Source organism: Bactrocera tryoni, chromosome 4 (assembly GCF_016617805.1).
Source record: "Bactrocera tryoni isolate S06 chromosome 4, CSIRO_BtryS06_freeze2, whole genome shotgun sequence".
Taxonomy (NCBI): Eukaryota; Metazoa; Arthropoda; class Insecta; order Diptera; family Tephritidae; genus Bactrocera; species Bactrocera tryoni.
Window position 1 is genome coordinate 40,812,422 of NC_052502.1, and position 14,845 is coordinate 40,827,266.

The following is a 14,845-nucleotide window of genomic DNA, read 5'->3' on the forward strand; positions in this document are numbered from 1 at the left end:
TATTACAAGTATAGCTTTAGAGCTTTGGATGATAAGTGCAGCAAACCATTTAGAAGGCGGGGCCACGATGAACTGGAAAATTTAATTCTGAAGATACACTGCTATACAAAAAAAATATTCAATAATAATGGAACTTACCGCAACCCGAACTGAAGACAACCGCCCATCTTGTAGTAGTAACGAACTCAGCTTACCTTATATTCTCATTGAAAAATCGTAACCATTACCTTTCAATGATACTCAGGGTGGACATCTGTACAAATGCCAAATATTCGCCACTTAATGTGGGGGATTGGCAAACACATTTATTACCTTCCAAATAAAATATGAATGGGAAGTAACATCAAAGAGAATATCATGTAGGGACATTCATGTGCACACAATCATACATACATAAGTTTATACTATGTAGTATGCAGCGATGCGTCCATCAAACAGTTGGCGGTTGGTGGAGTTGACAGAGGTTCTCGTTCAATTGGCAATTTACTCGTATGTTCACATGAATTATCGAAAATCAATTATGACGAATAAGCATTAACTCAGCATTTGTCGGTGTATATTAAATATAGACGGGCTGGATAACCGGATCTATGTGCAAAATAATTAAACGCTTTTATTCAGTAACAACATGTGGCTCAGAGTGAATAGTTTTTTAGAGTTGAAACTTCTTGATTGGTGGGCTTTTCTCGCAATAAGAAAATTTGTATATTTAAAATTGTTGCAAACCAGATGTTGCCCCACCGAAATGGGATAGTCTTTGATCAACTGACTTCAGATGTACATATATGTAAGCCGATCAGTGCCGAAAACTAAAGGACTTCAGGAGACATAGGAGTAAAACAGGGCTATAGATATCATGTATGATAGAAATACATTTTATGCACCTGGCTTTGATGATTAAGTGTGGAATAAGCCAACAAAGAGAAAAATTAAAATTCCGAAAAATAGTGCCTGCATAACCAGACGAAAACATTGTCATAACTCACAGAACATTTGCCAAATTGAAAAATCAGAAACCACTAAGGAAGAGCTAACTTCAATTCTAACCGAGTGTCACAATTTGTGTTCAAACACGCAGAAATACTTTCATGTTAAAAGTTTATATTAAAATATGTTGAATGTATGACAATCATATTTTGTATTTTATTAACTTATTTTATACGTAGAGTCACTTAGTTCCATTACTATATTTTGCTCGCCTCTGCGATGTTTATCAACCTAATTAATTCTAATGAGATACACATATATACCTGTGCCCAAAAAATAAGGTGACATTGTATTTATTTTTAAAATTCTTTATTTATTCTTCCAAATCAATTTCATCCCCTTCAAAGTAATCTCCTCCCGATGCAATGCACTTATGCCAACGGATTTTCCAATCTTCGAAACACTGGTTGCAGTCACTTTCCGGGATGGCCTTCAGTTTCGTCTTCGCTGCGGCTTGAATCTCCTCTATCGTATAAAAACGGTGTTCTCGGAGCGGTCTTTTGAGCTTGGTGAACAGCCAGAAGTCGCACGGCGCCAGAACAGGGTTGAGTTATTGGCGAAATGATCACGAATTACGAGGGCAGTATGGGATGGTGCTTTATCGTGGTGTAAAAATCAAGAATTGTCTTTCCACAATTCCGGCCTTTTTAGGCGGATAGCGTTACGCAAACGACGCATAACGTTCAAATAATATTTCTTGTTGACTGTTTGACCGGTTGGAAGGAATTCATAATGCACAACACCACTATAATCGAAGAAAACAGTCAACATGACCTTGAATTTTGAGCGACTTTGGCGCGATTTTTTGGTCTCGGCTCTCTTTTGGCACGATATTCGCTCGATTTATCGGTTGTTTCGGGGTCGTAAGCATAGATCCAAGTCTCATCGCCAGTTATAATGCGTTTCATGACACCCTGGTAGTCGGAAAGCATCGTTTCACACACTTCAACGCGACGCCTTTTTTCCAAAAAATTCTAAATTTTCGGTACCAGTCGAGATTTGACGCGCTTGAGACCCAAAACATCCTTCAAAATGGTATTGGCTGAGCCTTTCGATATGCCAACTTCATCAGCAAGGTCTCTAGTTGTTAATCGACGGTTTTTCAACACCAAATCTTTGATTTGTTGAACGTGAGCTTCGTCGGTTGAGGTTGATGGTCGCCCTGGACGATCTTCGTCTTCGACACGTTCACGGCCGGCTTGGAACTCACTATACCACTTGTAAACATTTTTTTAGACATAGCCTCATCAACAAAGGCTTCCTGCACCTTCCTCAACGTATTCGCAGCAGAAAATTGATTCCGTAAACAAAATTTAATGCAAATTCTTTGCTCAACAAATTTCGACATCGCAGAAAACGAAAAACTCACTTTTAGCAGCTCAAAAAACGACACGTATCTCAAACACTAATCAATATTTTGACATGAAATTTGACATAAATGTGACTGACAGTACTACCAACCTAAAAAAAAAATAATTTCCCAAAGTAGTAGTATATATGTATATGTGTGGTATTAACTCAATCCAGAGGGACTAAATGTAATGTAATATATAATGATATATTGAGAATATGAGGAAAAGGCAATCGAAGAATCGGAAATTATTATATTAGTGATACGAGCGTTAAACCACATTATGTTTACATGTCACATATTTTGACTAATACTAATGTATAAATGGTAAGGCGAAAATTCGGAAATCGATAGATTGGGTATATTGGGGCTAGGAGAAGATCTGAACTGACTGCGTTAACTCTTGTCATTACTCGAGTACATTAGAAAAGATGTTTCCACTCAATTTTATGAAGATAACTCACACTCTGGCTGACATATTCACACATCTTCAGACTTCGCATATCTTATAGTATATCCTATATTAAACATTCATTTTATTTCTATATTGCTTATTGACCGATATACGGTATCAAGCCAACCGTAGGTTGGAAATTCGTACATAAGGTATGTATGTGGGAGCTAGAAGTAGTATTGACCCGCATATATCAATTTTTGGCATCACGACGCATTTTTACACACAAAGTACATACAAATATGCATCCGGAGTTTCATTGAGAAATCTGACGATATGGGTGGTATAAGGGCAACTATATATGTATGTATATGTTGGTGTTTGAAAATCTTTATATTTGGGTTATGGAAGATAGCGTAAGTATTTATTCAACTTTGCTCATTTAAGGGCACAAGTGTCATACCGTTAATAGAAATAGACGCCCTCTGAAGTTTAATAACATATCTCACAAATTGTTTATACTCTTGCAACCTGTTGCTACAGAAAGGTGAAAGATTGACGGATTCGGTTCCCTACAAGCCAAATGCAAATCATCAGCAGCGGACACATCGAGTTCTGCTAAATCTGCTATCCTTCACCGCTTCGTTCTCTTTAAGCACTCTACCAGACTTAATCTAGGACGTCCTCGATCTTGACTCAATACGGATGATTGTCGACTTAATATTATAAGTATATTCATATTGTGCAAACCAATTCGAATTTTTTTGCATAACTTTTGATTTTGATCTGTAGCTTTTATTCCACATTTCTGCAAATCTTTTAAATAACACCATTCGACTACTTCTTGTGAGTTTATTTGAAGGCATTGACCTTTAGCAAGTCCTCTCCTCAAGCTTTAGAAGTCAATATATGTACATAGAACGTGCTATTGTTCATCGAATTCGTTCCGGCAAAAGAAATCGGAAGGCCCATGCCTCTGCACCATATAGCAGGACGGGAATAATAAGTGACTTATAAAATTTGGTTTTTGTTCGTCGAGAGAGGTCTTTAGTTCTCAATTGCCTACTCAGACCGTATTGTTGTTAAATATGAAATGAATAAAAAATATATCATTTTCGTACTGTGTTCTCTCTCTTTTGCTCAACACTATACATCAGTAAACCCAAAGTATTCAAGTACACTACTCTTTGAATAGATAGATTAGATGATTGCATGAGTTCTACCCAAGTTCGTTCGAGGTTTATAGGAATAAAAAATGGTCAGGAGCACTTAACTGCTGAATTGGTGGACAAAGTCCGTGAAGTAATTGGTATCGAAACAAATTTCACTATTTGTAGAATTTTAACTGAAGATTCGCATAAAAGAAAGTTTTGTTCCACATGCATTAAATGAAAACCAAACAAATGAACGAGTTTTTATGAAAAAAAGGAATTCTTCATTAATCACAATCAGTATTCGCCTGATCTACCACCATGAGATTATTTTCTATTTCCAAAACCGGAAGCCAATACGAATAAAATGTTTCATTAGAATATCCCTGCCTTTCAAGCAGGCGTAATCGATGTGCTGAAGAGCATTCCTCTAAATGTCATACATACTAAGCGTTAGCATACCATCATGTCCCTACTTTTTTAAAGAAAAACACACAAATTTCAAATTTAATGGGGAATGTTTACTATTATTCGAAAGAACATTCCTTGGCATTTATTTTTTGAAGATTATCTCTTTCAAATGTTGGTCATGGCTATGTCTCAGATAACACATTTGAGTCTAATTTTCGATGACTCGTTCGAGCATTTCGACTTGTTGGCGAATGACACGCATGATGTTTTGCTCCAAGGCCTGAATTGAAACGAAATTGTCCGCATAGACTTTACAAATCCCAACAGGAATAATTCTAAATGTATGATAACGCGCGATCTATGTGGCCAGTCGACCAGCCCAAAACGTGAAATTATCTGCTCAATATATTCATTGATTGATGCGATGTGTGGGAAGTGGCGTCGTCTTGTTGAAACCAATTGTCGCCGAGATCACAAGCTTCATTTTCTGGCATCAAATAGCCAGATGTAATGGCGCGATGACAGTCGCCATTGACGATTGAGTTCTCACCGGCATCATTTTTGAAGAAATATGGACCGATGATTCTACCGGCCCTCAAACCACACCAAACCGTTATTTTTCTGGGTGAATCGGTCTTGAATCTCTTCAGGTTTCTCATCGTCCCAAATGTGGCAATTTTAATTGTTTACATAAAATTTGGCTCGAAAACGTCGCATCTTCTAGGAAGTTTTCCAGAGCTCATAGAGCAAAGCGATGTCGCTTGGGCAGGTCGAGCGGTTTCAGTTCTTGCACAAGCTGTATTTTGCACGCTTTCAATTCAAGATCTCGACTTAAAATGCGCCAAGTCGTTTCATACGTCTGTCCGAGTTGTTGCGAACGGCAAATCGACTCTCCACGGTCTTCTTGTACACTATCAGCTACGACTGCTATATATTCTTCACTGCGTGCTGGACGTGGTCTATTCGGTCGAATATTATCCAATAATGAATGCTGGGTCTTAAGATGAATGATGGTGTTGGAAAAGTACGCTTAGTAGGCGGATTACGTTGACCATAATTTGAGCGAAACGCGCGGAACACATTTTTTACAGAATATAAATTTTTCGTAAAAAAAATTAATGATTTATAAATATTGTTCAGCCGTAAGTATTTTCATGATTAAATGCCAAACAATACTGAACATAATTAACATGACAGCTTGACACGACTAACGCGTGAGCGGATCGCGGATCACCCGTTAGCATTGAGTCTAATGGAAACTATTTTAAATAAATAATACATTTCAAATATATGTTAAAATAATGTGTATTTTATGCCTTTGCCAAAAAGGTCGTTAATTTCTAGGACACACCTTTCAACATAACTACTGACATATTATTATTACCTAAATTTCATAAGGGGAATGTATTTACATGTTAATTATGCACTTTTTATTTTTGCGCCACACAACGCCGCAAGTATGGATGCGTAAGCGTTTTAGAATCTGTTTTTGCAAAGCAAAACAAAAGCACAAAAACATGACTAACTGGTGTTCTATGTAGACATATGAGTCATTTAGCGGGTTTGATTTATCTGGCCGTGTGGCCTAATGGATAAGGCGTCGGACTTCGGATCCGAAGATTGCAGGTTCGAGTCCTGTCACGGTCGCTTACAGCAAATTTTTAAATAAGTGAATTTGCAAGTTATTTTATTTTTTCTAAAGGGTGCTCCATTTCTAGGTTCCCTACTTAAAAAAAACATAGGAACTCCAAATTTGGTGGGAAATGATTATTATCGTTCGAAAGAACACTCTTTGGCATTTATTTTTTGAAGATTATCTCTTACAAATGTCGCGTGGCTACGTTTTAGATAGTCCATCCGTTGAGTACAATTTTCTATGAACTCGTTGGTGCATTTCGACCGGTAACTGACGAATTACATGTATGATGATTTGCTCAAATGACTGAATCGAAGCGGCACAGAACAAAGTCCAACGGTGTGATGTCACACGATCTTGGTGGCGGTCACGGAAGCATTCTCTCAATAAATCCATTAGATGATGCGATGCGTGAGAGGTGTCGCCGTTATATTTCGTTCGTTATAACATAGGCTTCTAAAATATATTTTGAATGTGATAGCGATTAAGGCAAATACCATTTCTTAACGAATGAGTATTTATTTTGCTTTATTGCGAATACAAATTTAAATGATATTTAGTTAACAATCAAACAAAGGTGTTTATTTCGAAGTATTAATCAAAGACATACAAACATAAGCTATGTTTTCAAACAACAAGCGGAGGAGACTTTTAGAAGTGAGTAAACAGCGTCAAAAGACTTCAACGACGACACTTGGTATTACATCATCGAATCCTTAGCACATAATTTATCCATTTGTTGATTGTAAAACGAGTTAAAATTAATACGATGCACAAGATTTATAAACCGATCCGAGGGATTGTCCGAAGCCACATCATTGATTTGCTTTAGCAGTCCAATAAGCAAGCCAGTAAATTCCAGATCAAAGCGCTTGACGCGTTCCGAGAAAGTATCGTTCGGTGCCAACGATGACTCGGACTTGAAAGTGAAAAGATTAAGAATTAAAGAAATTGTTCAAAATCAAACCGATTTTGTATAAATCAAAAGACAAACATCGAAAACTTAATACAAAAAGGACATACATATATCAAGAGCTTAATACTATATAGTTAAAAACAACAAAAAAATATGACAATGATTGTTAGAAAATACAGGGTGAAAAGATGTCTCAATGTAAATTCGTCTGTACCTGCTTCTGACTCGAGATATCAACATCCGAATCAGAATTTTCCTCGTCGTTGCTGTCGCAGACCATAGACTTAAGCTCAGCATCAAGAAAGAAACGTTGGGATTTCTTTTTAAGCAATCGGAAAACAAGATTATGGACAATATTATGCACGAGTAAAAGTAATATGTATAAGAATAAGGAAAGAAGCATGCACATACGTATATACTCATATTTGAGTTGTTAAGAAATAACTTTGTTATTTATTTTAGAGCTACTTACTACTTGCTAAGCTAAAACAAGTATATATTTTTAACAATTATGTGACGGTTATTGAAGTTGCTACCACTATCTTTTGGGCATTTTTACCTGTATAAATTCACAGAACTTTAAGCAAATGTTGCACAGTTTGAAGATGGAGCGATTAAGTAGGGTTGTGTCGGTCAGCATGCAATTCTTCAAGCAGGAGTCAAGAAAGTCCTGGTGAAATGAAAGCACCTCATCGACGTTTTCAACCTGCAATCAAAATAGTTAATATTCTATAATCTATTTTTGATTTCTCACTATACCTTATTCATATTTTGTATGAAGATGTGCCAATTCGGTTCGATCACTTCAATCATCATGTAATACTCAAGATTTTGAACAGCATTCATCATGCGCTGGCGTAAGGTAAACGCGGAACGGTAAAGCTCCGCTGCCTGAGGCGAAAATTTTTTGGCGATTGAGTTCTCCTTCCATATTCTAAAACAAAAAAATGGCAAACAAAGTGTATAAGAAAGTGGCCTATTTCCTTATAGTTTAATTATAGTTAACAATACCTATTTAAAACTATATTAATAAAAGCTATAGATTAAAAATTATCAAATTACTTGCACAACTGACGCTCAACGTGTTTGCAATAGAATAACTGTCTGAAGAGCATCTGATATTTTGAAATCGCTATATGATTCAAAACAAGCGAGACCGGCCACTTCACTTCGTATCTAAAAGCAAAGCACTCCAAACCATTAAGATCCAGTCGGTCATGGGATAGCCAATATTCTAGATGGAATATTTGTGCATTAAAATTTTGAATAAACCGATCACAAACCAAGAAATGCACCTTCTTCATTATTCATAATTTTCGACATTTGCGTAACTAGATCATATGTTAGCAATTCACAGTGCACATCGTCTTTGTATGGATCGTGTTTAGCAGAAGATAAACGCAATGTGAGCCCCAGCAAGTTCTCCAATGTCATTGGCAACACCTTATCTACGTTCTTTGCTAGTTCATCTTCGCATGCATCCATAAACTGTGTTATGAAATCGCCCTGATGCAACAACAAATAGCGCTTGACAGACATCAGGTGCCCCATTAAATCGTTTTCCTTAAGCAGCACTTCTAAGAGATTCTTTGAAGCGAAACGGTATGCATTTTGAATGACGGTGATGTGATTTTGATTTGTAGGTGAAAACTGCAGATTCATCAACTGCGGAGGAGTCACTTTCTTGCCACACTGACGGATAACATTCAAGTATTTACCCGTACGCAAAATTATATCCGACACTTTTTCTAGAAAACATGGTATGCGTTCACGGCGTATTGTGTATCTGCAAGGCAATAAATTATTAATATATTTTCTACAATTATCAACAATATTTCCATATGACATGTCAATACCGTTTTTCCCAATAATCGGCCGAATAATGTTCGGGTAATTCCTCCCGACGAATGACTTCATTGTCTTCCACCAAGAACTCCTGCTGTGGATCGCAAATTACTCCTTTTTGGACCCACAGTTGCAAAATTTCCATATACGGTACTGCCGCTAATTGAGTTAATTGAATGACGAACTTTTGCGATTCTTCATCACCAGTTAAAGCACTGATTTTATTAAAAAGAAGCGTCAGCGCCTGACCACCTCGTAACTCGTTCTGGTTGTAAAACAAAAACAATTTAAGGCATAACTTTACTATTTAGTCAACTTACCTCTAGAATATCGGACACCACACCGGCCAAAACTTCCATTGTATTTAAAGTGGGTCGAACATAAAAAAGCATTTTGTGTACTGTTAAATTTCCAGCATTCAACTCTGCTTCCAATTGGGCCAAAAGCAACTTTTTTTATAAAATATATTGTAGATAAAAAAAATATTTTCATATTGGAAAATGTTTGTGATTAAACTTTAGTTTTTAATAAACTTACATAATAATCGTGTATTAAACTGCTTAATGCCTCACTAAAAGCCTGTAGCACTTGACCACATTCTGTCAAGCTTGCATTTTGAATAAACTGTTCTATACATGTATAGTATGAGGCTAATGGCAGCATCTCCTGAGCGATGTCTCGTAATGAATTATGTATTTGCTCAGATATCATGAATTTAATACAGGGATTTCGGCCACTGGTCATACATTCAATTGGAGTGATATAAGATCCGCGCATACCTGTTAAACAGTATATCAGATCGTAGAGAAGCAGCGTTTCCTGACTGTTAATTGGAATAGCGAGAATATTATTTTGCGGAAACTGTAGATTATCAAGTGCGCGGTAATCCCAAGGCACTTCAGCATGTTGCTTGTTGCATGGCGGAAATAGTGGAGTAGTTGGAGAGTGTCCGCCGGTGACATTATTTAATGAACTATTCTGCACTGGTTTCGTTACACACCCAGTAGCTGCTTGAACTACACGTTCCTTAATCTGTAATACGTGAATATATAAAATAAGGAAAACAATAAATGCTTATTTAACGTTGTGTTACATACCTCTGATACGCAATCTGGGGTAACTGTTTCAAACATTTTTTTATTTATCAATGGTGTTGAAGTTGATATATCTTTTTTTCGTATGGACTGCATTATATTTGTGTCCGAGTAATGGTTTAGAAAATTTAACAAGCAATAGAACGGGTCTTTTCTTAAGGGGAAAAATAGTACAAATTTTATTTATTAGCATAGCTTCAGTATCCCTCTTTATAATAATTAATATATACTTCTCTAATAACTTTGCCGCTTCCACCAAATGCTCTGCGGATTTTGCTTGGTTCTTTGAAATTATTTCCAAAATTTTCAACAATTTCCGATTGGAACGCTTCTCTTTTGTTGTACGAAATTCCCGTAGCACATCATCAGCAGTAAAAGTTGCACTAAAAAATTGCATATATATTTTTTCTAAATAACGTTTGAATAAAAACAAATTAAAAATAGCGGATTTTAAACAACCCGCTCTATAACAACAATTTGTTACTACTAGCAATTTAGTAAACAATTCACAGCAGCTGTCACAAATATAGTTCCAAAAATCTCACTTTGAATGCTGTATAAGCGTTTTTAATGCTACCCGCATGGGATCCGTCGTAGAATTCACTTCCATAGTTTTTCCTTTAACTTGAACAAAGTCCGCAAATTTATTTTTTAATCATTAATTAAACCAAACTTAAGCCAACTTTTTATCGCCCATTCAGAAAATCATGACCGTACGCTCTTTAAATTTTGGTTTAGAAAAGAAAACAATATGGTATTGGCCGCACTTAATATCGTATAAAGGCTCAACTCCATGGAGTTCTTAAAAGTGTGCACCATCATTCACAAATATTTTACCTAATTTTTTATCATGAAAAATTAACACATTGCTATCGATGAGAAAAAATTAATCACCTGTTATATGTAATTGTATTAACGACAGTTTTTTTTATGTGGAGCAATCAATGATAGAGATAAAGGTTTTCGTGCTCTTTTCGGTTTGGGTTGTGAAAGATGTGACCATGAATGTATCAACAAATTTCATATAGTGAAGTAATGCAACTTTATTTTTATCTTTTAATAATGATTATCATCGTTTGTGCTCGGGCAACACGTTATATTTTATTGTAACGGATGCCTTGATAAATCGTCTACATTGTAACTCATTCTTGAGTTAGATTACTGGGTTGTTAAATAAAAGTCCCAATTTAGTGACTATACACTTGTCTTTATTTCTAATTCCAAAAACTATCAAAGATTATTAGCAATACCAAATTATAAATACATAGTATAACGCGATGATTACCCTTTTACTGTCCATCTTAACGCTTTTGGTGCATTTTTGATTTGTTAGATTTTGAAACTTTCGACAAACAATCAAATCTGTCGAAATGTTTTTTTACATTTTGAAATTTTTTTTACAAACAGAAATGGAGTCGATTGGTTGGATTGATGGAATTTTTTCAGTTGGAATTTCCTAATAATGAGCAACAAAATTCTTCTTGTGTAAATACGGTCTAACATTAAGAAAAACTTGATGTTTATCAGCTGTTTTTCGGCAACGAAAAACGCCTTGTTTTCGTTTAAGTAAAAATAACAACATATTAATATATTCGTACAAATGTTCCAATATCTTCAAAGCCGGCGTGTAAATATTGAATTGCTGCAAGAGGCAGCATGCAGAGAGATTGTAAATCTTTTAGAGCAGATTGATGGATCCAAACTTCTAATATTAGATGAAGACATTCTGGGACCTATTGGGTTGATTGCTTCTCCTTCGCTTTTTTCGGAACGGAATATTAAGCTTCTCAAATTAAAATTGGATGCACAAATACCTCGGGATGCATCTAACATCATATATATTGTGCGAACACATGTCCGAATTATGGACATAATTGCTGAACATGTTAAAAAGAATCTGGATAAAAACAGACAGTTTCACATCTTTTTTGTGCCAAGGCGATCATGCTTATGTATCAAACATTTAGAAAATTTGAAAGTGTATGAACACTTTACACAAATAAAAGAATTAGAATGGAACTTCTTTCCCTTGGACGTGGATACTGTGTCTATGGAACTACCTTTTGCTTATCGTGATGTAGCAGTTGATGGTGATCCAACAGTGTTGTATCAAGCAGCTGTAGGTTTAGTGCAGTTACAACGGCTCTATGGACAAATACCCAAAATCTATGGAAAGGGTATTCATTCGCAAAGAATATGGGAGCATGCAAAACAATTGGGTGTAGAAGAAAAAATGTTGAATGGGGATAAAGGTTTGATAGATCAAATTATTTTGCTTGATCGTTCAATAGATATTTTAAGTGCTGTCGCAACACAGCTCACTTATGAAGGTTTAATTGATGAATTTTTCGGCATAAAAAATAATCAACTTGTTCTGCCAGCAGAACTTTTCTCAAGTGCTGACGAGCAAAACACTACTCAAACGCAATTTGTCGCCGGCAAGAAAACATTCTTTATGAATTCTGGTGAAAAATTATTTGCTGAATTGAGGAACAAAAACTTCAATGAAGTTGGAAAAATTTTAGCCCGTAATGCTCGTGAGATTAGTGCGCAAATGAACACAAATGCGCAGGATACTTCGGTGCAGGATATGAAACGCTTTGTAGACAAATTACCAGCATTGCTAGCGCAAAAACAATCCGTGGCAGTGCATACAACAATCGCAGAAATTATTCGCAAAAAAGTAGATACTTTCGAATTCTCCGATGATCTGGCAGCCGAGCAAGAGTTTATGATGTGCGAGGACACAGACAAAGCCAGTGCGTATATTGAAGATATGATTGCGAAAAAGAGTGACCTTGAAAATGTTTTACGACTAATGTCGATGCAATGTTCGGCGGCTTCTGGATTTAAAGAGAAGGTAAAGCTTTATCTAGAAATGTGTCTCTTAAATAAGGTATTTATATTTTTTCCTCAGGTTTTGAATTATTACAAACGTGAGTTAGTTCAGGTGTACGGATTAAATGTTCTGCTTAAAATAAGTAATTTGGAAAAGGCTGGTCTTTTGTACACCCAATCAGAATCCCGTGCTTATGCGGTATTACGCAAGGTCAGTAATAAATAATCGGAATATTACTTAACATACCATAATTTTTTTTTTATTTTAGACTCTTAGTTTAACAGTGGAAGATGTCGTTGAAATAGAGCCAAAGGATATCAGTTATGTGCATAGTTTTTATGCACCACTAACTGCTCGCATCGTAGAACAGACTTTGAAACCTCTGGGATGGCAAACGTTGAAGAGTCAAATTAATAACTTACCAGGTCCAACATTTGAAGATTTCCAAGCTCAGTTAATAGGCATAAGCGGTCGTCACAACTCATCTACTCCTATAGATGGTTCCGCTCTGAACATTCCACGTATTATTTTGGTATTCTTTGTGGGCGGTTGTACCTTTGCGGAAATCGCAGCGCTAAGGTTTCTATCACAGCAAGAGGATAATAATGTTGAATTTATTATAGCCACCACGAAAATTATTAATAAGCATAGTTTCATCAAAGATTTAATGACATAATCAAACAAACGTGCATTGCTAAAGTATATTACTAATATAAATTACAAAAAATATATGTATATTGTAAATTAAAATAAATATATTCCCAATAAGGTATATATGTAAGTACCTATCTATATGTTCTTTTAACATTATCGCTAGATCTATTTTATGTCATCTGCACTTTTCAGATCTTGTTTATAATTTTGGGGGACCCGTTTATATGTATATTTAGACTTGTCTATCGTGGTAGCGAAATTAATTCCACTCTTGCAATCCTCAGTTTATTGAATGAATTGAAATAATTATTTACAAAACAAAGTTTAAAGGATGTATGCAACTTTTGCTAAATGTGATCAAGAAATAACTGCGTTGTCGCTACGGAAGGGCGGCACATCGGTCACTAACGGAAGCACACACATATGCTGATACAGATTCCAACCCAACTGTATTTTAGCCGAAGTTTTGAAATTCTATATTATCAATCAATTTGTCAAAAATATTATGGTTAAGCACTGACGAACTTCAACTTTTTCGCGGTATGAATAGAATATCATAAATTTATTTTCGAAAAAATATTGATAGAAAAATGGTACGTAAAATATTTACATGTATATTTAAACTATTTTCATAAGTTATTTTGTATAAACACTTAAAAAGTGAGGTGGTTTGGAAAACAATAAAAATAAAAGTAAGTGAGGAAAATGAAAGTACATTTAAGTAAAATAATAATAGAAGCGACTTTCTACTCTTTACTCATTTGGATTTTAATCCATTGCGTATAGTTGGTGTTCGTAATATTTAAAACCTCCTTACCAACCACAGATATCCATAAAATCATGTAATTTGGCTTACTTAGGTTAGAAAGTTTCAATGGATTGTATAATCACGAAAACTTTCGTATGCGCAGGATATCAGTTCTGGGAGCAACATTTGAGTTATTGCAATATAAATCTAAAATAATGTTCAATATTTTGAATATTTATTCTCTTTTATGAACAAGAACTTAGTTTTCGTTTAAAAATTTCCAGCTGTTTAATTATCTGCCAATCCTTCACTTTTTGACACCATCAAGGAAACTTCGCCTGATATTGGTTAAAATTCGTAATCCCAAAAGAGAGTTCAATTGATTTGAAGTTGATTTGCATTAACTTCAATACAACTGATCTTTCTTTGCCTTTCTTTCCAAGCCTAATTTTTCGTAGCTGTGTGAACCCTTGAGTTCCGTTCCAATATCAAATATTTTTGTAACAGTTCCTTCCACTATTTTTGAGCCATAAGTGTGTCACTAAAGTATGCATTCCTTTAAATGCTTTTTTTTAATTTTAATTATACCAATTTGCTTTGATTCCCAGGTGTTCTTGTTAAAATTCAGCATTTTTGTAGTTTATTTAACTATTGTCTAACTGTAAAGTGGTAAAGCTATAGAGATCTACCAGAACAGTGCTGCGTATATAAAGCTTTTAATATACCATTAAATGTTCAGTTAAAAACAAAAAATATATTTTAAACAACATAATCCGGATGTGGGATATTTGTGGACAGGCTGTAATTTTCCTTAGTTTA

The 14,845-nt window shown here is 35.4% G+C and overlaps 2 protein-coding genes and 1 non-coding gene across 4 annotated transcripts; 2 read left to right on the forward strand and 1 right to left on the reverse strand.

The window, feature by feature from the left end:
• The first annotated feature begins 5,868 nt into the window (after positions 1 to 5,868).
• Positions 5,869 to 5,941, forward strand: Trnar-ucg. Its single transcript has one exon. It is a non-coding gene; the product is annotated as a tRNA-Arg (tRNA).
• Positions 5,942 to 6,429: 488 nt separating this feature from the next.
• On the reverse strand, positions 6,430 to 10,483 carry LOC120774970 (gamma-tubulin complex component 2 homolog). Of its 2 annotated transcripts, XM_040104860.1 has the most exons (12): positions 10,331 to 10,395; positions 10,016 to 10,168; positions 9,789 to 9,939; positions 9,229 to 9,723; positions 9,012 to 9,140; positions 8,703 to 8,956; positions 8,142 to 8,632; positions 7,909 to 8,080; positions 7,606 to 7,780; positions 7,406 to 7,552; positions 7,061 to 7,165; positions 6,430 to 6,849 (listed from the first exon to the last, which is right to left on the reverse strand). In XM_040104860.1, the coding sequence occupies exons 1-12, from the start codon at positions 10,393 to 10,395 to the stop codon at positions 6,631 to 6,633; spliced, it is 2,556 nt and encodes an 851-aa protein (XP_039960794.1). In that variant the 3' UTR covers positions 6,430 to 6,630. The 2 variants fall into 2 exon arrangements, with proteins under 2 accessions (XP_039960794.1, XP_039960795.1); XM_040104861.1 differs by lacking the exon at positions 7,061 to 7,165 and having other exon boundaries at positions 10,331 to 10,483.
• An 823-nt stretch (positions 10,484 to 11,306) lies between these two features.
• Positions 11,307 to 13,555, forward strand: LOC120775343 (vacuolar protein sorting-associated protein 33A). Its single transcript, XM_040105488.1, has 3 exons — positions 11,307 to 12,645; positions 12,703 to 12,834; positions 12,893 to 13,555. The coding sequence occupies exons 1-3, from the start codon at positions 11,386 to 11,388 to the stop codon at positions 13,298 to 13,300; spliced, it is 1,800 nt and encodes a 599-aa protein (XP_039961422.1). The 5' UTR covers positions 11,307 to 11,385; the 3' UTR covers positions 13,301 to 13,555.
• Positions 13,556 to 14,845: the final 1,290 nt, after the last annotated feature.

What these genes read in the sequence shown, in the direction of transcription:
- LOC120774970 (XM_040104860.1), bottom strand. Translation starts at nt 10,395, where the DNA reads ATGGAAGTGAATTCTACGACGGATCCCATGCGGGTAGCATTAAAAACG. An exon ending in GTTGAGCGTCAGTTGTGCAA is followed by an intron (nt 7,781 to 7,908) that starts GTAATTTGATAA and finishes TTTTTGTTTTAG; the next exon opens with AATATGGAAGGAGAACTCAA. An exon ending in AGTTCTGTGAATTTATACAG is followed by an intron (nt 7,166 to 7,405) that starts GTAAAAATGCCC and finishes TTGCTTAAAAAG; the next exon opens with AAATCCCAACGTTTCTTTCT.
- LOC120775343 (XM_040105488.1), top strand. Translation starts at nt 11,386, where the DNA reads ATGTTCCAATATCTTCAAAGCCGGCGTGTAAATATTGAATTGCTGCAA. An exon ending in CTTCTGGATTTAAAGAGAAG is followed by an intron (nt 12,646 to 12,702) that starts GTAAAGCTTTAT and finishes TTTTTTCCTCAG; the next exon opens with GTTTTGAATTATTACAAACG. An exon ending in CTTATGCGGTATTACGCAAG is followed by an intron (nt 12,835 to 12,892) that starts GTCAGTAATAAA and finishes TTTTTATTTTAG; the next exon opens with ACTCTTAGTTTAACAGTGGA.